Raw genomic sequence first — 24,454 nt, forward strand, 5'->3', positions numbered from 1 at the left:
TGTAAAATCAGAATATTAATCATTTCCGCCTCATAGGCTTGTCATAAGAATTATGCAAGTTAATGCATCAAAAGTACCTGACATAAAGTATGTGCTCACTAAATGTAACTCATTGTTATGAGTATTTAAATCTAAATATTCTTAGATCAGATAGGGATTGTGGTTTAAATTTGTCCCTTTTTTCCTGTCCAGAATGCTTCTCAAATGCTTTTAGCCATTTCGAAGGGCAGTAATTCCAGGAGGAAGAGAAAAATTACGGAGAACTGAGAGTGGAGGCACTCAAACCCCATCCCAGGACCATTTCTGGTTTGGGAAGCTGGGAAACAGCTAATAATACCTTTCTTGTTGGTTTCCAGGGAGTTGTGGGGATGAGAAAGGACAGGAAGGAAGTAGAAGCTGTGTAAGGCAGACACAGAGCCAAGAGAGGAGGACTGACCTGTCCCTGGGAGGGAAGGGGACAGGGACCGTGTGGTTCAGTCTCCGCTGGGAGGAAGATGGCAGTTACTGGTTCAATCTCCTTAATGTAAGAGGAGAGGCATCTGTAGGTCGTGGAGGAAACATTGTGTAGGGCTCGATTTTAAAAAGTAGGCTTCCTATTTGCAATTTTTTAAGGAATCTCCACACTGTTCTCCATAGTGGCTGTACTAGTTTGCATTCCCACCAACAGTGCAAGAGGGCTCCCTTTTCTCCACACCCTCTCCAGCATTTATTGCTTGCAGACTTTTGGGTCGCAGCCATTCTGACTGGTGTGAAGTGGTACCTCATTGTGGTCTTGATTTGCATTTCTCTTAAAAAATTGCAAATAGAACTGCCTTATGACCCAGTAATCCCACTGCTGGGCATACACACCAAGGAAACCAGAATAAAAAGAGACACATGTACCCCAATGTTCATCACAGCACTGTTTGTAATAGCCAGGACATGGAAACAACCTAGATGTCCATCAGCAGATGAATGGATAAGAAAGCTATGGTACATATACACAATGGAGTATTACTCAGCCATTAAAAAGAATACATTTGAATCAGTTCTAATGAGGTGGATGAAACTGGAGCCAATTATACAGAGTGAAGTAAGCCAGAAAGAAAAACACCAATACAGTATACTAGCACATATATATGGAATTTAGAAAGATGGCAATGATGACCCTGTATGCGAGATAGCAAAAGAGACACAGATGTGTAGAGCAGACTTTTGGACTCTGAGGGAGAGGGAGAGGGTGGGATGATTTGGGAGAATGGCATTGAAACATGTATACTCTCATGTAAGAAACGATTCGCCAGTCTATGTTTGATACAGGATACAGGGTGCTTGGGGCTGGTGCATGGGGATGATCCAGAGAGATGATATGGGGTGGGAGGTGGGAGGGGGGTTCATGTTTGGGAACTCATGTACACCTGAGGTGTATTCATGTCAATGTATGGCAAAACCAATACAGTATTGTAAAGTAAAATAAAGTAAAAATAAAAATTAAAAAAAAAAAGAAAATATGCTATGCAAAAAAAAAAAAAAAAGAAATCCCGTGGACACAGGAGCCTGGAGAGCTACAGTCTGTGGAATCACAAAGAGTTGGGTGCATTTGAGTGACTAAACAACAACAACAACTATTTTTACCACATAATACATGTAAACAAAAATAATGGGACAAACCAGCACCATGAGCTTCTTGACATCCTGGGAAGAATACATTGTCACTTATTTGATGTCACTGTAAAAAAATGCATCCTGAATCTAATCATGAAGAGACATAAGCTAAACCCCAAATAAGGAACAGTCTACAAAACAACTGGCCTCTACTCCTCCAAAATGCTTTGTCAAGAAGACAAAGGTTGAGAACCTGCTCCAGATGAAAGGAAACTAAAGAGACGTGAAAACTGAACCAAATGATAATCCTGATATGGAGCCTAAAACAGAAAAACAAATAAACCAACATAAGGGACTTTATTGAGACAATGGGGAAACGGTTACTATGAACTGTGAATGAAACAATAGTATTGTATCAATGCTAATTTTCCTAATTTTGACAGTTTTACTGTGAATATATAAAGAAAAGTCTTAGGAAATACAAAATAAAACTTTATGGATAAAGAAAAAAAAATAAAATAAAAAGTAGGCTTCCAAGTCAGTCAAGGGTCAAAGAAGAGGTGGTTTGTTTTTTTTTTTTGAGACAGTGAAGTAAATTCTTAATCTTTTACAAATATTAAAAAAAAAATAGCAAAGATTTTAGGAAATGTCTCAATGGCTTTTGTGTTTGCATGCTTAGTTGACCCGTTGTGTCTGACTGTTTGCGACCCCACGGACTGTAGCCTGCCAGACTTTTCTGTCCACAGAATTATCCGGCCGAGAATACTGGAGTAGATTGCCGTTTCCTTCCCCAGGGGAATCTTCCCGACCCAGGAATTGAACGCACGTCTCCTGCAGCTTTTGTGTTTAACCTCACGTATGATGTGTTTGCTCTGTCTTGTGCTTTCTTGCAGCCACATCTCCCTGCAGTGTCTGACAACATAAACGAGGTGACCTTTCATGCAAAAGACTACGATCGTATCATGGCTGTCATATCAAGAGAAGGAGAAAAAATCATTGTAATTTAACTTGATTAAAATTTTGTTAGGGTTTCTTTAAAATTTAGAATGCGGTTCTTTTATGAGAGAAAGGGAGGGAGTTGAGTCAGGTTCTAGTTCTGTAGTCCTGGCTTTGTTACAGACTAGTGTAGATAACTCATTTAATTTCTCTGGGGTTCATTTTATCACCTGTACAATGAAAGTTTTAGACCAAATGATCTTTATACTTCTTGCTACATTATTAATTAATTTTACTCATATTTTAAGTATTTTGTGTGAAATTGTTTGCTCTGTCTTGAGGTACTGTGATTTAGGACATCTGTAAAAATATCAAATTACTATCTATTTGTAACCTGTTTGTAATATACTTTTTCAGTTGGATAGTCCTGTTATGGCCAAAGGTCCCGTGGAGATTTGGCTTCTGGATCTATTAAAAATGCAGATGTCGTCATTGCATAATATAATTAGATCCGCATTCTATCAAATCAGTGATTCAGGATTTCAACTGTTACCTTTCCTCAATCACTTTCCAGCACAGGTGAGACCACAACACTCAAAGAGTAGAAATAAGTGGGACAGATATTCAGGAGACAGTCAGCCTGATGGTGTGGAAGCTGTTCTATGTGTGTTAGTTGCTTCGTCATGTTCAACTCTTTGTGACCCCATGGACTGTAGACTGCCAGGCTCCCCTGTCCATGGACTGCTTCAGGCAGGAATACTGGAGTGGGTTGCCATTTCCTTCTCCAAGGAAGCCGTTCTAGCTTTGAACAAGCTAGAGAGGCCCACCCACCCCCCGGCCCCACCCACCTGCTTGTCCTCTCCTCCACTCTAGTCCAACCCACTCTGTCCCCCAGAAGAGGGTTTGCACTGCTCCCATTGTTGAGGATCTTCATGGAGACTAAAGCACTAATGAGAAATTTCATCTTAGACACCTGTCTATGTATAAAAACATCTATCTCTATCCATACGTAGATGAATATAGACACAGATACAGATATGGACATATATAAAAAGAGTCACCATATCTTTTCCTGAAATGAAATCCATCTTGCCTTTTGTTTATTTTCCCTTCAAGTAGTTAAAAATTGGCATAATCTGTTGAAGGAGTTCTTCTCATGAGCTAAGTTTTTAGAGAGAAGACATTGAAGAGGCTGGAGGAGGTGTTTTCGTGAAAAGCCCTCCTGCCCTTTGACTCTTAGAAGTGTAGGGTCATGTGCCAGGTGTTATTAAAACTGGATATGGCAAATGAAGAAGTAACAGTTTCATTACATTTTCAGCCAAGGTAAATGAAGAGTCATGATTTGTGATCTGGGTCAGAGACAGCGAGGGATCAATTCAATTCAGTTCAGTTACTCAGTTGTGTTCGACTCTTTGTGACTCCGTGAACCGCAGCACGCCAGGCCTCCCTGTCCATCACCACCTCCCGGAGTCCACCCAAACCCATGTCCATTAAGTTGGTGGTGCCATCCAACCATATCATCCTCTGTCATCCCCTTCTCCTCCTGCCTTCAATCTTTCCCAGCATCAGGGTCTTTTCAAATGAGTCAGCTCTTTGTATCAGGTGGCCAAAGTATTGGAGTTTTTGGTTCAACATCAGTCCTTTCAATGAACACCCAGGACTGATCTCCTTTAGGATGGACTGGTTGGATCTCCTTGAAGTCCAAGGGACTCTCAAGAGTCTTCTCCAACACCACAGTTCAAAAGCATCAATTGTTCGGCTCTCAGCTTTCTTTATAGTCCAGCTCTCACATCCATACATGACTACTGGAAAAACCATAGCCTTGAGTAGACAGACCTTTGTCGACAAAGTAATGTCTCTGCTTTTTAACATGCTGTCTAGGTTGGTCATGACTTTCGTTCATGGCTGCTGCTGCTAAGTCACTTCAGTCGTGTCCGACTCTGTGCGACCCCGTAGACGGCAGCCCACCAGGTTCCCCCATCCCTGGGATTCTCCAGGCAAGAACACTGGAGTGGGTTGCCATTTCCTTCTCCAATGCGTGAAAGTGAAAAGTGAAAGTGAAGTCGCTCAGTCGTGTCCGACTCTTAGCGACCCCATGCACTGCAGCCCACCAGGCTCCTCTGTCCATGGGATTTTCCAGGCAAGAGCACTGGAGTGGGTTGCCATTGCCTTCTCCATAATTTCATGGCTAGAAGGCAAGAAAAATATAGGTGGGTTTAGCAAAACCCAGCTGCTCTTCCCATCCCAAACCCCAAATCCTGAATTACTGCATACACAGTGGAGACAGCTGAAATGTTACGAAATTATTCAAATGACATAAGTACAAATACAGAGTTAATCTTCACTGAAGAGAATATATTAATATTGTTTTTGTATTGTATAATATTCTTGGCAAGCTTTAATATTCTTGTTAGCATTATTACCCTTGTGACAAAGCTTTATGAAATACTGTATTTGATAAGCTGAGGAAAATAGCTCCTTAGGCTAAATCAACATAGTTTCCCTCCTGCAGGAAAGCATGATTACTGTTGGAAGGAGATATAGCATTACAGTTGGAACAGCTGAAAAGCAAATTTAAAGCAGTGGTGAAGTTGGACAGGATATAATAGGAAAATTGACCAACTTTTAGGACTTTTGTATAATGTGTGTATGTATTTTTAGATAAAAATCATAACATTGTAGTAGGCAAATTTCAGTTGTATGGAAAAATTGCTTTAAAGAGTAATGAATATATATATATTCATTTTCTGTATTTTCATTCAATATATACTTATTTAATATGTTCATTAAATATATATATTAGTCTCTTTAAATTGCATTTTAAAAAGCAGTTTTCCAGAATCAGTTTTCCCATTACTGTGTTAATTTTTTATCTGAAATTGTTTAAACTTTCACCTCTTTTTTCTCAAATGCATTTTGAAGATTTTGAACACAATGGATCCTTGTTGGAAAAAATTGGGAACATTTGAAGAATATAAGAGTGAAAAGAAAATTTTCCCATATTTCCACCACCTGGAAATGATGACAGTATTTCAGTGTGTTCCTTTTCAGTATTTTTTAATGTGCTCATCATAGATACCAAATAATATTGATGAGAATTTTGGTTTTTATTTTTATTTTGTTTTTTATTGTAATGAAACATCCTCCAGTTTTCACCATGAAGTCCCCTGCCTTCTTAAACCTAGTGAGAAACATAATTTATAGTCAGTTTTTAAAAAGTACCACTATGTAGTGATTTTGCAGGGTTTGTAAGTCTCTTTGGTCTTTAAATCAGACAGCCTTGCACTGCCATTTCTGCCTTGTTTCTCTCTGTTTTGTGCAAAGAGAATCTGCTTGCTATCCGGAGCTTCCTGATAGCAGCTATTTCCTTTCCATCCCAGAGCTTCATTTTTCTTCACCTGCAGACCCAGGACTGGCCACTGCTCTAGCAGGAAAATTATTGATGTTCCAGAGGAAGCAGGGATAAGGAGAGGATTTTTTTAAAATTTATTTATTTTAATTGGAGGCTAATTACTTTACAATATTGTATTGGTTTTGCTATACATCAACATGAATCCGCCACGGGTGTACATGTGTTCCCCATCCTGAACCCCACCCCCCCACCTCCCTCCCTATACCATCCCTCTGGGTCATCCCAGTGCACCAGCCACGAGCATCCTGTATCCTGCATTCCCGCTTTACCTACATTGAATGCCATGCCTGTAGAATCCATATGCCACTTGCACACTTTCCTTCCTCTACCAGATGTGGAATTCCTGTTTGGTTCAAATGATCTTGGATCTGTTGCCTGACTCTGGGGAAGAACAGAAGCTCCCAAAGGGACAGTTGTTGCAGACGAGGGGGTGAGGGGAGGGCAAGTTCTGACCACTTTCATTTCCTTTCCTGGGGCGGAAAACGAAGGTAACGTGAGCATCAACTCACAGTTTTCCTATTCCTTCTTCAGGAGACAAAGGACACGCTTCCGCCTTTCTGACTTTCTGTCTCTGTCTCTTGTAGATCTCTATGTAGAAAGAGAAGTAGATGTACATAAAAGATAAGGACATTAGAATGAGATTAAGGAAAGAGATAGGCAACATATCCTGTTTAGAAGATGCAAACAAACCTTTGGAAAACTCTGCTGAAGAATACACAATAATCTATTATTTCCATTTCTTTTTTTTTGAGAAAGGAAAGTCATTGTATAAAGGTATATGGGTCTCAAGCCCTTTATAGAAAAATTCCCCAAGCATCTTCCATTAATGCACATATAATTCGTAGCAGTTGTTTAAATTATTATCCGTCCACACTGAAATAAATAATCAACTGTTTGAACTTTCAATGATTTTCCCCTTTGAGAGTGAAGAAATGCATGTCCCCTTTTTAGTTTAAAATCAATAAGACTGCTCACCTCAATGTGAATAAGTGACCACTAAATTTTATTGCAGGTGTGCTTTAAATATTTGGTAAACTTATTTGTCTGCTGGATTTCTAGGTTGGGCTTCTGGGAATTCAGATGTTGTGGACGCATGATTCAGAAGAGGCTTTAAATAATGCAAAAGATGACAGGAAAATCATGCAAGTGACAAATCAGAAATTTTTGGATATTCTAAATACTCTCATTAGTCAGACAACACATGACCTGAGCAAGTTTGACAGAGTGAAATTTGAAACTCTAATTACCATCCATGTGCATCAGAGAGATATTTTTGATGACTTGGTAAAGTATTTTTTTCTTAATTTAAAGTAATCTAGTGTATTAATTAATAAGTTAGTGCTTCTAATAATTAACAGTTAAGTATTGTACATACTTCCTAGCTTATATGAACCTTCCATCTGTTTGGTCCTTTCTCACAACCAGCTTTGCCTATACAATGTCAACAAATATATGCTGATATATTTGGTAGTTTTAACAGTCATGTGTGTGTATTCAGGTTTGGCATTCTGAAAGTCTGGAATCAACTGATGTGATTTGAACTGTTTCTTTAAGCCGATAACCAGGGATATGATATAATTCAGGTGGGCTTGGTTGTGAGTTATGGCAATGTTAGTTCACGACTTGGCCCCTGCACTCAGAGGGCAAGAAGAGTCTGAAGAAAGAGGCATGCCACTCCAGACTGGTAGTTAGCAATTTTAGTGAGGAAATTTATTGAATACTTAATGAGGCTTGTCTTGGGCAGCCTCTAGAGAAGTAAATCTCTGCATTTGTCTGCCAGAAGTTTTAAAATATTTTTACTGAAATATAGTTGATTTATAGTGTGATGTTAGTTTCTGCTGTACAGCAAAGTGAATGAGTTATACATATCCATATTCCCCCCCCCCTTTTTTAGATTTTTACCCCATATAGGTCATTACAGCGTATTGAGTAGAGTTTCCTGTACTATTCAGTACCTATTTTGTATATAGTAGTGTGTATATGTCAATCCTGATCTCCCAATTTATCCTTCCCCGCTTACCCCCTGGCAGGTTTGTTTTCTGCATCTGTAATTCTATTTCATTGTCTGCCAGAATCTTATAAGTTTGTATAGAGGCCTTAACTACCTCCTATACCATCCAGATGGTCTCACCGGCATGTTCCTCTCTCAAAGGTGAAAATAGTTCCATGAAAATAGTTCCCACTATGGGAACAGTGGGCAGAACCCCCATACCAGAGATAGAGAAGCGGATGAGGAACCTGTGATTGCCTGGGTCCGTCGAGCTCATGGGTCCACCTGCAGCCGTGTCTTCTAGATTAGCTCCTCCAACTGATGAGCCAGTTGTGAAAAAAGTTCAGATTGAGTAGAACCAAGCTTCAGGGAACTCCTGGGGCTGTTCAGTTGATAGTGTCCTACAAGTCTTCATGGGCTTGATCTGGGCAAGGTTCTGCAGAGCGGGAGTAGGAGGGATATTTGAATTCCCTTTGGAAACAGGACCCTAACAAGTGGTCTTGAGCAGTAGTTGTGGAATAGGAAGCCCAGGTAGTTTTGATATTCCATCATTTTGACTAGCTTCGTTTTTGACTACCATTGCATTATTCTGTTAAAAAAAAATTCTGAACATGCTTCTCTACTTTGCTTCTTGAATTTTTATGCATTCATTTTTTGGCTGAGCTGGGTCTTTGTTGGGGCACATGGGCTCTTCATTGCTGCAAGCGGGCTTTCTCTAGCTGTGGCAAGTGAGGACTACTCTCTGGTTGAGGTGTGCTGGCTTCTCATTGTGGTGACCTCTCTTGTGCAGGACGTGGGCTCTAGGCTCATGGGCTTCAGTTGCTGTGGCTCTCAGGCACGTGGGCTCTTAGTTCCCAGGGCTTGGACCCGTGTCCCCTGCACTGGCAGGCAGATTCTGAACTACTGGACCACCAGAGAAGTCCCTGACTTGATCTGTCTTTAAGGTATCTTTTTTCCTTCATCAGAGACCCACAGTTCCTGCAACTTGGGGCCCATTTTTTAGAGACTATGATTCCCAGGCTACCTGTTTCCAACTTGTATCAAAAGTTCTGATCAGATAAGTTGTATTTACCGAAGATTGAAGGGCATGAAGTCCGTTTATTTCCCTGTAATCTAGATCCTTCTTTCTCAAAGTATGTATGACAGTTGATTGCACTGGCCTCACCTAGGAGCTTGTTTGAAAAGCAGAATCTTCAGCCTCCCTACCTCCCTGTCTCCTCTCCCGATCTACTGAATCATCCTCTGTATTTCAGTACCACTTCCAGAGATTCATAGCATATTAAAGCTCAAGAAACACTGCTCTAGAATTTCTCTGGTTCATGCTAATCATCAAAAAGCCACATACTTAGACCATATTGCTTTGGCCTTCTACAGATTTGCTTAATTTCCATTACCGTTATACTTTGGTTTTCCTTTAAGTCCACTTCAAGAAGCAGTCGTATGGAATCCATTACTATACCTGCTATGAATGTAATTGAGAATATTTGTACATTTCTCACTGTCTCTTAAAGTTGAGGTCTCATAGAAGAACCTTCTTTTTAAAATCAAAAGGCTGAGCATAGCTTTACTTTCCTTACAGAATGTTTTTTTTTTTTAAAGAAACTACTATACACATAGTTAAAACTATGAAGCTGTTTTTCTTTTTATCTCAATTGCTAGTGAACTCATGCTCAGTGTGCATTCCAAGTAAAATAGTCTCTTGTAGCCCACATATATGCATTTTATTTTTCCATGTATAAGGCTTAGAAGATAATGTATTTTTATATACAGTAACAATAAATATCAGCTATTCTTCTTTATGCTTTCCTCCTTGACCCCCTCTTTATTTTTAAAAGTGCACTTATTTTTATTTATTTTTGGCTGTGCTGGTCCTTTGTTGCTATGTGCAGGCTTTCTCTAGTTGCAGCGAGTGCTGCTTTCTAGCTGCGGTACATGGGCTTCTCATTGTGGTGGCTTCTCTTGCTGCAGAGGATGGACTCTAGGGCAGGCAGGTTCAGAGTTGGGGTGCACGGGCTTAGTTGCCTCATGGCATATAGGATCTTAGTTCTTGGACCAGGGATCGAACTTGTGTCCCCTGCATTCACAGGAGTTTCTTAACTACTTGACAACCAGGCAAGCCCCGGTCCACCCTCTCTTTACCATCTAATAGGAGTGTTGCAAGTAGCTAGCTGACTACATCTCCATGGCTGAGAGTCCTGTGCTCGAGAACAGAGTCCCTGTGGGTGGCACCTGACTGTTAGCTGAAAGTAGTCCTCTTAAGGTGGTGAAACAAACTATTCTTTAAAAGGGAAGATAGAATTCTTAACTGGAGGGGAAAGCAAGATCATAGACAATGAAACAGCAGCAAACAGTAAATAGCACGAAGACTTAATGAGATGGAGAACTGAGCATTGTGCAGTTGGCCAGATTCTATTTTTCAGTGTCAGCTGAATGGCCTGGAATTGGGCCTCTGGGTGGAGAAGCAGTGAAAGGGACCACTTGCCACTTCTTATATTGATTCCCCCGAGTGGGCAGGACTGGGGTTTCTCCAGGTTTGCTGATGGAAAGTATTGTGGTGGGATGTTGCTGCTAAATGTGCTCATTAGCATTCTGTCTCTTGCATCCATGGTGGTGGGAGCCTCTTTGCCTCCCATGGGTATAAGCCTCTTGGCCCATGAGTGTAAGCTGATGACTGGGCAGATTGATTGGTTTGGCCACAGTGCTGGTGCAAGAAGGCGTGTGTACATACAGGGCCATGCCTCTCCCATTGCCGTGAGGACAGTGCCCAGCCCCTTTCCTCTGCCCTGTGAAGCCTCAGTTCTCACTCTTTCTCCAGAGTCCTGGATGCGTCAGCAGTACTGAACTTCTTTCAGTTTCTTGAACACACCAGCCAGATCTTCTGGGTCTTTGCCTGGAATGTTTTGCCCTCTCATGCCTTCATCGCCCCTTCTGTTTTATTTCCCTAGCTAATTCCTATTATTTTTGCAGGGTTTAGCTGAGATGTTTCTTTCTCTGAGTATCTCCCTCAGACCTAGACTAGGCCAGGTCTTCTTGCTACATAATTTCATGGCCTTCAGTTTCTCTTCCTACTTCATTGCATTTGCTTGTTTATCTGATTTGTCTTTTGCGCTGTTTCGTCAGCTTCAGAAGGCAGGAACCGTGTCTGTTTTTGTTTACCCAGCACAGCACTCCAAGGAAAGACTCATTAAATATTCATTCCAAGGAAAGACTCAGTAAATATATATTATATGACAAGAATCAGCTACTGAATGAGTGAATAAAAATTGCCTATATGCTATGTTTTATGCTATTGCAATTCAGTATGTAATCTCTTTGTATTTCATGTTTTCAAGGTAAAAATGCATATCAGATCTGTTACTGATTTTGAATGGCTAAAACAGAGTAGATTTTACTTTAAGGAAGATTTGGATCAAACAGTGGTGTCTATTACAGATGTTGACTTTATTTACCAGAATGAATTTCTGGGGTGCACTGATCGTCTTGTTATCACCCCATTAACAGATCGGTAGGAAACTTCATTTTTGTTATTCCATTCTTATAATTAAATTATGTACTTAGAATTGTCTTAAATTTGCGTTTGAAATGTTAACAAAAGCATAATGCTGTCGTGTCAGCTCTAAGCTAGCTCATCGAAGTCTAACAATGAAATAACTGTTGTTATTTTAAAGTACATGTAGGTTAAATTTTTATGAAATAGAAAAAAGTAAAACAAAGAATACTTAGATGCTGACTATGAGAAGTTTAGTAATGAAGTTGAAAAAAAAAAAAGGAAAGAAAAAAAGAAGTTGAGTAATGAAGTTGAGATTACAGGATGGACAAATGTCTCTAGAGCCTTAAAGAGGGTCATTAGAATTGCAAAGAAGGAAGATACACCTTGGAAACAGTGTCACCTGGTTTTTCATATGTGGAAGTTGATTCCTAAAGTGATGTTTCTTGGCCAGGTCTGAATGAATCATCAGTTAATGGCACATCCCCTCACCATTCTTTCGAGTATATGACACTAGACAAGTCCTGGGTCTTTGCCATTCTTACATGTCCTGCAAATACCTGGTTCTATGGGCCATGTGTAGGAGACAGTAAATGTTTGTAGAATCGACTTAAACTGAGTCATAGAACAACTAATTCTGCTGTTATTTTAAATAGAGCTGACTCCAGGTAAAATTATGATACAGAAAAATTATGTCTTCAGCCTCTTCTAGACTCATCCGACCTCCCTTTATATGTCCGGTTCCATCACAGCCTAAATTTTTCAGGGTGTTTTTCCTTCGATTGATGTTTATGTATAAAGCTTCATGTCTCATGAAGCTTTACTAAGTTTGCTTAGATCTGAAACATATGTAACTGAAGCTGCATTCTGGATACAAGGGGGTTCATTATATTGTTCTTTACATGCGTCTAAGTGAGTGAAACACTTCATAGTGACATGGGTTACCGGAAGTGGTGTGCTGGTGGTGCTGGCTTGTACCAGCCTGCAAGAGCCAACATCATGCTTCTCTTCCCAGTTTTGTGCTATCACATTGTCAGCATTACCACTGACCATGGTGGATGTATTTATGCCACAGAAATCAGCAGATGTAAAAAATTATATTTGGAATTTCCTGGTGGTCCAGTAGTAGGACTCAACGCTTCCACTGCAGAGGACACAGGTTCTACCCTTGCTTGGGGAACTAAGATCCTGCATGCCATGTGGCAAGGCAGAAAAACAGAAATCAGCTTAATTTTTTTTTTCCTAAAGGGCTCATTGTTAAACATCTTCCAGCACACCACTGCTTGCTTGGTTCTCTGACTTCAGATTTCTCCCGACCACAATGCAAGGAAGGCCTGCAGGTTTTACGTCAGCGTTGCATGCCTTTGCAAACACTGTATTACTTCTAATGAATAGCAGCTACTTCAGCCTTGTTTGGTTGCCCATCTCTTATGAGAAAGCATTAGTAGCTCAGTCATGTCTGACTCTTTGTCATCCAATGGACTGCAGCCTGCTAGGCTCCTCTGCCCAAGGGATTTTTCAGGCAAGAATACTGGAATGGGTTGTCGTTCCCCTCTCCAGGGGATCATCCTGATCCAGGGATCGAACCTGCATCTCTTATGACTCTGGCATTGACAGGCTGGTTCTTTACCACTACCACCACCTGGGAAGCCCCTCTCTTATGGAGGCGGCTCAAACTCTAAAACAAACGGTCTCATTCCAATCATGTTGGACTTTTGTTTGTGCCTCACTGTAACGCATGCTACCTCATATCCACAACGTTTTGTCTGATTCACGTCTGCAGGTGCTACATCACTTTGGCGCAGGCTTTGGGAATGAACATGGGAGGGGCTCCAGCAGGACCTGCGGGCACTGGCAAAACCGAAACTACGAAAGACATGGGAAGGTGTTTGGGGAAATACGTGGTCGTGTTTAATTGCTCAGATCAAATGGACTTCAGAGGGCTAGGAAGGATTTTTAAAGGCAAGTGTCAAACACTGTTATGTTATTTTTGGTGGATTTATTTTTATTGCATTTAAATGGTATTTTCTGATAGAAGTCTAAAGTGATAGTGTCCCACGTAACCAAAATTAATATAGATTGATGCATATGATATTGCCATTTTTCTGGGCCAAAAATGGCTGGGTATCATCAATTAAATATCATTCAATACTACTTCTGGCATTACAGTCCATGAGTTGAATGTGTATTAGATTATGAAAACAGAATCAATTTAATACTGCCTGAAACAATGGTGGAGGAGATAAGATCAGGATAGCAAACCAATGACACATGTGACTTCCTTTATTGCATTAGATCCCACTGAAATAAAGACTTTTATTATTTATTTATTTTTGGCTGCACCATGAAGCTTATGGGATTTTAGTTCCCTGACCAGTGATCAAATCCAGGCCCTTGGCAGTAAGAGCACAGAATCCTAACCACTGGACCACCAGGGAATTACTGAAATATTTTTTTAAAAGGATGATAACACTGGAAAAAGAAGGGAGAAGGGTCCTGGCAGATGGGAAATATTGGGAAAATCTGGAAAGATAGATGGCAGATGGTTTCAGATGGACAAAGAAGAAAGGTGAGGGAGCAGTTCAGTCTTAGAACTCAGGCCTTGCTGGTCTTCTCTGGTGGTCTCATGCAGACCCAAACTTTCACTGTTATTCAGTCACTAAGTCGTGTCTGTTTGCAACCCGATGGACTGCAACACCCCAGGCTCCCCTGTCCTTCACTATCTCCCGGAGTTTGCTCAAACTCATGTCCATTGAGTCAGTGATGCTATCTAACCATCTCATCCTCTGTTGTCCCCTTCTCCTCCTGCCCTCAATCTTTCCCAGCATCAGGGTCTTTTCCAAAGAGTCTGCTCTCTACATCAGGTGGCCAAAATATTGGAGCTTCAGCTTCAGCATCAGTCCTTCCAAAGAATATTCAGGGTTGGTTTCCTTTAGAATTGACTGGTTTGCTCCCCTTGTAGTCCAAGGGACTCTCAAGAGTCTTCTCTAGCATGACAATTTGAAAGCATCAGTTCTCTGGCACTTAGCCTTCTTTATGGTCCAAATCACATCCATGCATGACTACTTGAAAAACCATAGCTTTGACTATATGAACTTTTGTCAGCAAAGTGATGTCTCTGCTTTTTAATACGTTGTCTAGGTTTGTCATGGTTTTCCTTCCAAGAAGCAAGTGTCTTTTAATTTCATGGCTGCAGTCACCATCTGCAGTGATTTTGGAGTCTAAGAAAATAAAGTCTGTCACTGTTTCCATTATTTCCCCATCTATTTGCCATGAAGTGATGGGACGGGATGCCATGATGTTAGTTTTTTGAATGTCGAGTTTTAAGTCAGCTTTTTCACTCTCCTCTTTCACCCTCATCAAGAGGCTCTTTAGTTCCTCTTCACTTTCTACCATTAGAGTGGTATCATATGCGTAACTAAGGTCATAGATATTTCTCCCAGCAATAAACATTAAATGATATCTAAATGATCAAATTTACATCTTATCTTGGACTTCCACTTGAAACTCTGAATTCACATAGTACAACTGATACCTGCTTTTTGACATTGCCCCTTAAATATCTAACAGGTCCAGAGTCAATGAATCCCAAACCAAACTTCCGATCCCCCCTCCCCATCTCGACTTCTTCTTCAGCCTTCCTTGACACACTAAAGACCCACTCTGTTCTTCCAGACACTTCAACAGAAATCTTTGACTTATCCTTTTCACCTCTCTTTCTCTCATGCTCATGTCCAGCTGTCAGCAAACACTATTAGCTCTACTTTCAGAACGCATCCAGCACCAGCCACCTTTTATTATCCCGCTGCTGTCGTCCTGGTTCAAGCCAATCATTATCTCTTGCCTATGCTGCTCCAATAAGCCTCCTAATTGGTCTCCCTGAGTTTACCCCTGTGCTCTCCATTCTAATCTCAAATCTAGAGCCTTCTAATTGTAAGTCAGGTCACGACACTCTTCTACTGAAAGCCAGGCCCTGGCTTCGCTCCCAATAAGAGCCGAAATCCGTATGCTGGTCCTCGTTTTGTACAGTCACACCTGCCCCTTCCCTGTGGCATCGCTCTGCCCTCTCATCTCGTCTCCTGACTCTGTCCCCTCACTGTCTCTCCTGCAGCCACGCTGACCTTTGTGATGTTTCTCAAACATCTCGAAGCACACTCTCTCCACCTTATGCCTGCCGATCTTTAGATTCTTTCCCCAGATATCTATCCATAGAGCTCACTCGATAAAGGACACCCACTGCAAACATTGTAGTACTGAAAATTTGGAAGCGTTCTCTGAGACGAGGTATAAGATGAGGATTTCCATTGCTGTTCCTCCCACTCACCGCTGTGTTCTGCATCCTACCGAGTGCAGTAAGGAACAACAACAGGGACAGCAAAAGCACAAAGACTGGAAAGAAAGAAACACAAGTGATATTGTAAACAATGAAACCAACAAAGCTACAGAAAGTAGAATTTAGCAAGTTTACTTGAATATGAAATAAACACAAATTTTAATTATCCATAACAAAAGTTAGAAAATGAAAATCTCAGAAAGATATCACTTAGGTGGTGCTAGTGGTAAAAAAAAACCCCAGTGCAATGTAGCAGACATGGGAGACGAGGGTTTGATCCCTGGGTCAGGAAGATCCCCTGGAGGAGGGCATGGTAACCCATTCCAGTATTCTTGCCTGGAGAATCCCATGGACAGAGGAGTCTGGTGTGCTACAGTCTGTAGGGTCATAAAGAGTCAGGCATGACTAAAGCGACTTGATAAACAGACAAGTGGAACATAGCAGAGAATGCAGAAATAGGCCAGGAACACTGACATGTGGAAAAGGTGGTATTGAAAATCAGTGATGAAGAGATAGAATTTGCAGTGTCATTTTGGTACACCGGATGATTAATATTTAACAAGGGAAATTGGATGCCTGCATATATAAAAATTGAATCCCTACAACATGCATAAAAATAATTTTGGGGGATTAAGTGCTTTACTATGATGAGCAAAACCTGTATGACCTTTAGAAGGTAACAAAGGCACATATCTGTTCTCAGAGTAGAAAGAGACTTTTTATACAAAAACCACAAACTATAAAGAAAGGATGAATACATTTAAGCAGGGTAGGAGGATATCCCTGTAACAGATACCATGGGATTGCTCATCCAGCTTTTATCTTTAGCGACTTGCCTGTTCGAAATGTATACATTGAACAACTCAGACCCGAACTGTGAAGTTCCACTAATACACAGATTTTTTAAACTAAATACATACTTGAGTACTATACGACCTCAGGCTGGTTGAACCCCTATATGTGGAACTGTGGATGTGAGAGGGCTGACTGCAAAGTTACAAATGGATTTTTGACTTTGTGGCGTGTCCAAGCCCCTAATCCCTGTGTTGTTCAAGGGTCAATTGTGTGTGTGTGAATGTGTGTGTGTGTGTATAATTTTACAGTCTTTTGTGATATGTCTCTTTTTGAGAAGTTAAAAAGACTTCTCAAAGACTGGGAGAAGATGTTTTAGCATGTATGGCTGACAAAAGATTAATATCTAGCATTAAGAAAGATTTTCTTTAGACTTCCCTGTTGGTCTAGTGGTTAAGAGTCCACACTTACACTGCAGCAGGCCAGGGGTTCTACCCCTGGTCGGGAAACTAAGATGTCCACGTGTGTGTGGCATGGCCAAAAAAAAAAAAAAAGAGTTTCTTCAAATCATTAAGAAATACAAAACAATACTGTTCTCACTGTTGTTAATTGGTTGGTAAGGGTATGTAGAAACTGTAAATCTTAGTACTTCTGTGTGTATAAGTTGGTAGAATTGCTTCAGAGAATAGTAAATAAATCAATTTATTTGATGATACACTGTATATATTTACAGTGCGTAGATACAGTATTTTATAGATATAGTATATAGAAAAATAAACAGATACACACAAATTTTGAACAAGCCAAGTATAGAGTATTGGTGAATGCATGCTAGCAGTCGTTTACAGGCATGCATAAGAACCGTTGACATCAAATTCAGAGTAGAAGTTACCTCTGGAGAAGGAGGGAGTGTGGATCCAAGAAAGACCTACATGGACTTGAATTGTAGTTCCAGTATTTTATTTTTTAGGATGAAATCTGAAGCAAATGTTGGGATTTGGTAGGTGGGTACATGGATATTCACTATATTGTTCATTGTAGTTGCCTGTCCTTAAAAAAAATAATAATTTAAACACAAAGAATCACTTAATGAAAGAGAATGTTCTGTGGACCACTCCTGGCTTAGTGGTTGAAGATGGCTGAGGGAAGCAGACTCGAGCATCGGGTAAATCTTAGAATGCCAAAAGTATGGCAGAAAGCAGAGGAAAAGAAAAGAAAGCGGCTGTCTCAAGTATTTCTACCCCATGTCAATGCTCTGAAGGTGGAGTCCTGACAAATATCATTGCCAGGTGGGGGTTGTGCCAGAGAGGCAAGCCTTGCACCAGGTCAGTCCCCAAGCCCCAGACCTAGCAGATAAGCTCTCCTGCCTCTCTCAGGCCTTCCTCCCAATCGCCAGAGGCAGCCACACACAATGCAAACAGGAATTTGCATTTGGAATGAGAAGATACACCCATATGCAGAAATAACCATGTCTCATCAAATATTTGAAGAAATTAAGGAGACATTCATTCCCTCCAAACAGTAAAGAGACCCCCTGACTACCTACCTAAACAGAAGAAAATGCAAAAGTAACTAAAATTCATAGCTTCAGAGAGATTCAGGAATTTATCACATATAACCAATTAAAGAAAAAAATAGGCTGCTATGAAAAGAATAACAATTGGAATAATCAGAAATTGAAAAAAACAAAAGCTGAGTTTTTTTTTTTTTAAGTTGGAATATCTAGCCAAGAGAGTATATTGCAGAAAGAAATGGAAAGTTTGACAGAAAAAATTCAGAGTCATAGGAATAGATATGTAAGTTCCAATATCCATAAAATGGAAATTCCCTAAGGAGAGAGAAGAAAAAGTGGGGGTAGGTGGGTGGAGCAATAAAATAAAAGAAGAGTGTTTTGGGGGGACTCTCTAACCCCTCTCAGTGTCTACGCTGAGAGCTTTGTACTTTCCTTCTCTTTAATAAATCCTATTCGCTTGCTTAAAACAGAGAGAGAAGAGTGTTTCGTGCAGTTAAAGATAATAAAGGTTTTTCATCCTTTGAGATTAGACAGGAGCAGTGTTCCTGATATCCAGGTCTTCCTTTGTGCTGGGTTTCATAAGGAAGAAATAAACATCTTTTGACCATTCTTTGTCTCACTCAGCTTCCAGGCATTTCTCTCAGTGCAACAAGAAAGGGACAGAGTGATCTGACCCAGATAGGGCATCCCTTATTTTGTTAATTTCCCCAAACATTATAGCTCCCTCACCTCCATCCCCACTGGGGGTGGCACGTCCAGACTGAATCAGTTTTTATCACCCTTCTGCATCCCTGGTGGAATGATGAGTCTGTACTTTCATTTCAGCAGTATACTGTTTTCATCCTTTTGGTGATGATGTACAAATAATTAAACTTCTCTATATCACTGAAATTAAGTATGTCTTTATAAACAGCTAGATGTGAAGTTTATATAAATTGTATTTCAGTATATAATTGTTCGAGGGTGCTCCGGAGAAATGATTTCTATCAAGAAGGTATATTACAAAGTAAAACTTATCAAACTCACTGTTTTTCACACCAGGTCTTGCACAGTCAGGTTCCTGGGGGTGTTTTGATGAGTTTAACAGAATTGAATTGCCTGTGTTATCAGTGGCAGCCCAACAAATTTACATCGTCTTGACAGCAAGAAAAGAGAGAAAAAAACAGTTTATTTTTTCTGATGGTGATTGTGTTGATTTAAATCCAGAATTTGGAATCTTCTTAACAATGGTGAGAACATAGGTGTTACATATTTAAAAAATTTTTATTGAAGTATGGTTGATATACAATGTATTAGTTTCTGGTGTACAGCAAAGTGACTCTGTTATATATATATATAATATTCTTTTTTATTATAGGTCACTATAAGGTTTTGAATACAGTTCCCTGTGATATAAACACTAGGATCTTGTTGTTTATCTCTTTTATGTATAGTACTTTGTATCTGCTAATCCCAAATTCCTAATTTGTTCCTCCTCCACCCACTTTCCCCTTCGGTAATCCTAAATTCGTTTTCTTTGTCGTTTGTATCCTAGACTCTACCTTTGAGTGATATCCTATGATATGTGTCTTTGTCTGACTTACTTCACTTAGTATGATGGTGTCTAGGTCCATCATGTTGCTGCAAATGGCGTTATTTCACTCTTTTCACGCCCTTGATCGGGTGTATTCCTAAGTATTTCATACTTTTTGATGTGGTTTTAAAAGACATTGAAAAACATAGATTTTAAATGCAATTTATTGGTTTAATTGTTACAGACTTAAATAAAATTACACATAAATGACCACCCAGGGATCATCCCTGTTTAAATGATTTTTTTTCGAGTAGGAAAAATAGACTAGACAGAAGGTAAAACAGTGGTTTGTTAATGATAAAATTAGTCACTGTTTATTGAGCACTAATTTTGTGTAAAGGTAATGGGCTTTCTGTATGTTGTATCAGACAGGGAAGCTACAATAACAATGCTCCAATTCTAGTGGCTTTCCACCTCAAACCCAGTCCAGTGGCTAAGACTCTGTGTGCTGCCGCTGCACGGGGTGGCCAGCTTTGATCCCTGGTTGGGGAAAGTAAGATCCCACATGCCGTGAAGCACAGCCAGGGAAGAAAATACCCACCATGCATAACACTACAGGACTGTATCTCCCTGACCCTTAAAGTTAGGTGTGACCGCATAAATTGCTCTCCCTAACACCTGAACACGCCAGGGAAGCCTGGCGTGCTGCAGTCCATGGGGTCGCAAAGGGTCAGATGCGACTGATGGACTGAACTGACTGAACTGAACACCTCAAAGATTTATTACTTTCATACCACACGCCTGCTGTGGGTGTGTGGTGTCGTGGTGGAGAGGGCAGAAGATGCTTTACACGTCCTGTCTCTGGTACTGTCTCAGCTGTCACTGGTAGCTACAGCAAAGGAAAAAGAGAACAAGAAGAATTATGCTCTGGTTCTTAGGGTTTCCTGTCCAGAAGTGACACTAGTCACAAACTTTGGCTAAAGCAAACAACCAGTGAAGCAATTAGAATAATTGCTGAATAGAATAATTCTGAAGTGATCAGTTATAAGTCGTGAAACCGAATGAAAGAGTTTACTCAGTGTGATAGTGTGGCTTAGAAGAATTTAAAAGAAGCTTGCCCTTGGATTAAGAATAATTTTGGAAATATCAATTAGATATTGCATTAGGCTGTGAATACCTGAGATATGAAGAATAGTAGCTTAAGGATGTATTCTTTTAAGATTCTTCGAGGTTTCTACACCATCATGGTTTCCATTTTCAAGGTCGCCTTATAGCCCAAGGTGCTATAGAAGCATGTCTGTTGCAGGCAATTGACTGAATCAACTCCCTTCAATCAGACATCAAGTGTATTTCATACACTGTCCCTTTCATACACTGTGTCCCTTTGTGACTCACAGGGTAGAATTTAATCTCACCAGCTGCAGGGCAGGCTGGGAAATGTAGTTTTAAATCTGGGTGGTGATGCACCCAACTTGCAGCTGAAATTCTGTGACTAAGGATGAAAAATAGGAGTATTGAAAGGCAGCCAGCCATCTTTATGTCCGCAGCACCTGGCAAGTTATCTGGCCTATTGACCATGCCCAATAAATGCTCAGGGACTGAAGGTTTCCTTATGCACTTTCCTCTTTGCCTTACTTGTCTTCAAATACCCTCACCTTATCGCTTGGGATTTTGGAGTCTGGTCTATCCCCAGTCTTTTGCTACTTATTAGCTTCCTTCTTGGGAGAAGGCGATGGCACCCCACTCCAGTACTCTTGCCTGGGAAATCCCATGGATGGAGGAGGAGCCTTTTGGGCTGCAGTCCATGGGGTTGCGAGGAGTCGGACACGACTGAGCGACTTCCCTTTCACTTTTCACTTTCATGCATTGGAGAAGGAAATGGCAACCCACTCCAGTGTTCTTGCCTGGAGAATCCCAGGGACGGGGGAGCCTGGTGGGCTGCCGTCTATGGGGTCACACAGAGTCGGACACAACTGAAGTGACTTAGCAGCAGCAGCAGCAGCTTCCTTCTCACCTCTACTTTTGTCCTTTTTTAATGTTTTTCTCATCATTCCTGTCTTTGTTTCCCTTCATCACTGTGTTTTTTTAATAGTAAAAAGAAACTATTTGTCAGCTATTTGTGGCTATTTGTCAGCCACAGAACTCTGTAATTCTGACTGTAAAGAATAATTTGTGTTGTTGTACAGCAGAAACCAACACAATATTGTAAAGCAGTTATCTTCCAATTTAAAAACAAAGCACACACGCACACAAAGCAAATAGGAAACATTAATGAAAAAGACAAACCTAGCAACTATAGTTGTATACTCCATGCAAATGTCCTTTAAAAGGTAAGGCAAAATAAAAATATTTTCTGGCAAAAAAGAAAAAGAATAATTGAAGACAGGAAATAAAAATTGCCTCAGTAAATTGATTAGTATGAAATCCTAAATTTTCTTTTTCTTTAAGTAACATTTTAGATCATAATTATCCCAGTATTTATTCAGTTTTATTTCATTTTCTTTAACAAATAGATACGCAGAGGCTTATTTTTTGCTCCATAAAGCGGTGTGTGTGTGTGTGTACGTGCGTACATATGCACATGTGTATTACTTTATTAGTATAATGAAAATGGAAATGTGTGAGACAGAGTAAGGTGACATTAATAAATATGTATGGTCCAATACATATTTTTGTGAAAAGAGGGATATTTTTTGAATCAAATGTTTTTCAATACCTTCTTAGAATCTGAATTAGGGATTTGAAATGTATTGATAATTTGTATTCAAGAAATGGAAATTATGTCAACAATTAAAAATTAAATAATTTTAACTTTTAGAACCCTGGGTATGCTGGGCGCCAGGAACTACCAGAGAACTTGAAAATTCAGTTCAGAACCGTTGCTATGATGGTTCCTGATAGACAGGTATGAATCAGGATTTAAAACCATAATACAATTTATGTTCTTTACCTGTTCTTCACTAAAACTGAAAAGCCTCACTGTTAATTTGCAGATCATTATGCGAGTTAAACTTGCAAGCTGTGGTTTTCTTGAAAACGTTATCTTGGCTCAAAAGTTTTATGTACTTTACAAACTCTGTGAAGAGCAACTTACTAAGCAGGTAACTTTGTACATCTATTTTCCCGCTCCCTATAGAACTTGTTTTTTAACTTGCAATTGTGATAAGTACTGATTAAGGAGTTAAAAAAATTCCTTGACTCTTTCCTTAGATATGTTTATAATTAACTTGACCTTTTGATTATGTATTTTAAAAACTTTCTTAAGTTGAAATAATTATAGATTCCCAGGAAGTTGCGAAGACATGTACGAGACATCCTGTGTACTCTTCATCCTGTTGACATAATTGTAGTACAATAACAAAACCAGAAGATTGACAATGAACAATAATAAACAGAGATTCCTAAGACTTCACCAGTTTTTCATGCACTCATGTGTGTGTGTGTGTGTGTGTGTGTGTGAAGTGAGGTGAAGTGAAGTCGCTCAGTTGTGTCTGACTTTTTGCGACCCAATGGACAGTAGCCTACCAGGCTCTGCCATCCATGGGATTTTCCAGGCAAGAATACTGGAGTGGGATGCCATTTCCTTCTGCAGGGGATCTTCCCAACCCAGGGATCGAACCTGGGTCTCCTGCATTACAGACAGACGCTTTTACCGTCTGAGTGTGTGTAGTGAAAGTGAAGTCTCAGTCGTGTCCAACTCTTTGCGACCCCGTGGACTGTAGCCTACTGGGCTCCTTCTCTCCATGGGATTCTCCAGGCAAGAATACTGAAGTGGGTTGCCATTTCCTTCTGCAGGGGATCTTCCCAACTCAGGGATTGAGCCCGAGTCTCCTACATTGCAGGCAGATACTTTAACCTCTGAGCCACCAGGGAAGCCCTTGAGTGTGTGTACATCTATCCAATTATGTCATAGAAAACAGAATTGTTTATCCCCACCAAGTACCCTCCTGCTACCCTTTATAGCCACACTTACCTCTCTCCCAAATTCTATAGCCCTCGTAGGCCTAATCTTTTCTGCATCTCTGTAATTGTGTTTTTCAAGCATGTTACTTAAAGCGAATCACATAGTATGTGACCTGTTGGCCATGCATCTTAAATGTTTGCCCCTCAGACTGTCAGAGTGTATTGTTCTCAGAAAATCATGTGTGAGCACTGTCACACAGCTTGATGTTTCCAGTGAAGTCAACTTTTTCAGTCAAAGGCAGAAGTGAGCTAACAGAACTTTGCCACTCAGCCACTCCAAAACTATAGTATATAAGTACTATATGTACACAGTGAGTCTGCACTTTGAATTTTTCAACTGGATGATCCTTTAAATTTCCTTTCTCATCCTAGGTTCATTACGACTTTGGGTTGAGAAATATTCTATCTGTATTGAGGACACTCGGATCTCAAAAAAGAGCCAGGCCAGAAGATAGTGAATTAAGCACGGTCATGAGAGGACTGAGAGATATGAACCTTTCTAAACTGGTATCTTTCTTCTCTGGGTTAATTTCTCTCTCAAGATTTTGACCTAGCTGACAAGTGGGGGTGGGCTCATACAGAGCTGTTAACATGGGTGTGTGTTGGGTTATGTCTGTTACCACTGACTGAGCTTCTGGAAGAAGGCACCCTCCTCCCGCCCCCAAGAAAAAAATCCCATGGCTTTGTATGAACAACAGGGGCCAGAAATGCATCCTTGCAAATGCCATAAAATAGGCTTCATCAGTGGGCTTCAGCCCCCAAATGTCAGTCCATTATTCATAACGTAACACAGATTCTAAACCTGAAAATCTGGATTCATAGGGGAACACCAGAGCTTTTTGCTTTGTCTGTATGTGACTAGCTTCAACTATGTCTCTGCCAAAACATCAACACCATTTCTATTTTCTAAATGTGCATTAAATGTTTGCTG

The 24,454-nt window shown here is 40.3% G+C and overlaps 1 protein-coding gene across 1 annotated transcript in view; it reads left to right on the top strand.

The window, feature by feature from the left end:
* The window catches only part of DNAH8 (dynein axonemal heavy chain 8), a 314,414-nt gene that overhangs the window by 115,370 nt on the left and 174,590 nt on the right, over positions 1 to 24,454 (top strand). Inside the window, exons 39-47 of the mRNA XM_068961103.1 lie at positions 2,478 to 2,582; positions 2,938 to 3,099; positions 6,992 to 7,216; positions 11,255 to 11,427; positions 13,193 to 13,371; positions 19,089 to 19,276; positions 22,379 to 22,465; positions 22,554 to 22,661; positions 23,896 to 24,030. Of these exons, the coding sequence (XP_068817204.1) occupies positions 2,478 to 2,582; positions 2,938 to 3,099; positions 6,992 to 7,216; positions 11,255 to 11,427; positions 13,193 to 13,371; positions 19,089 to 19,276; positions 22,379 to 22,465; positions 22,554 to 22,661; positions 23,896 to 24,030 (1,362 nt within the window). The remainder of the gene's footprint in view (positions 1 to 2,477; positions 2,583 to 2,937; positions 3,100 to 6,991; positions 7,217 to 11,254; positions 11,428 to 13,192; positions 13,372 to 19,088; positions 19,277 to 22,378; positions 22,466 to 22,553; positions 22,662 to 23,895; positions 24,031 to 24,454) is intronic.

This window comes from Capricornis sumatraensis, chromosome 22, assembly GCF_032405125.1.
Source record: "Capricornis sumatraensis isolate serow.1 chromosome 22, serow.2, whole genome shotgun sequence".
Lineage (NCBI taxonomy): Eukaryota > Metazoa > Chordata > Mammalia > Artiodactyla > Bovidae > Capricornis > Capricornis sumatraensis.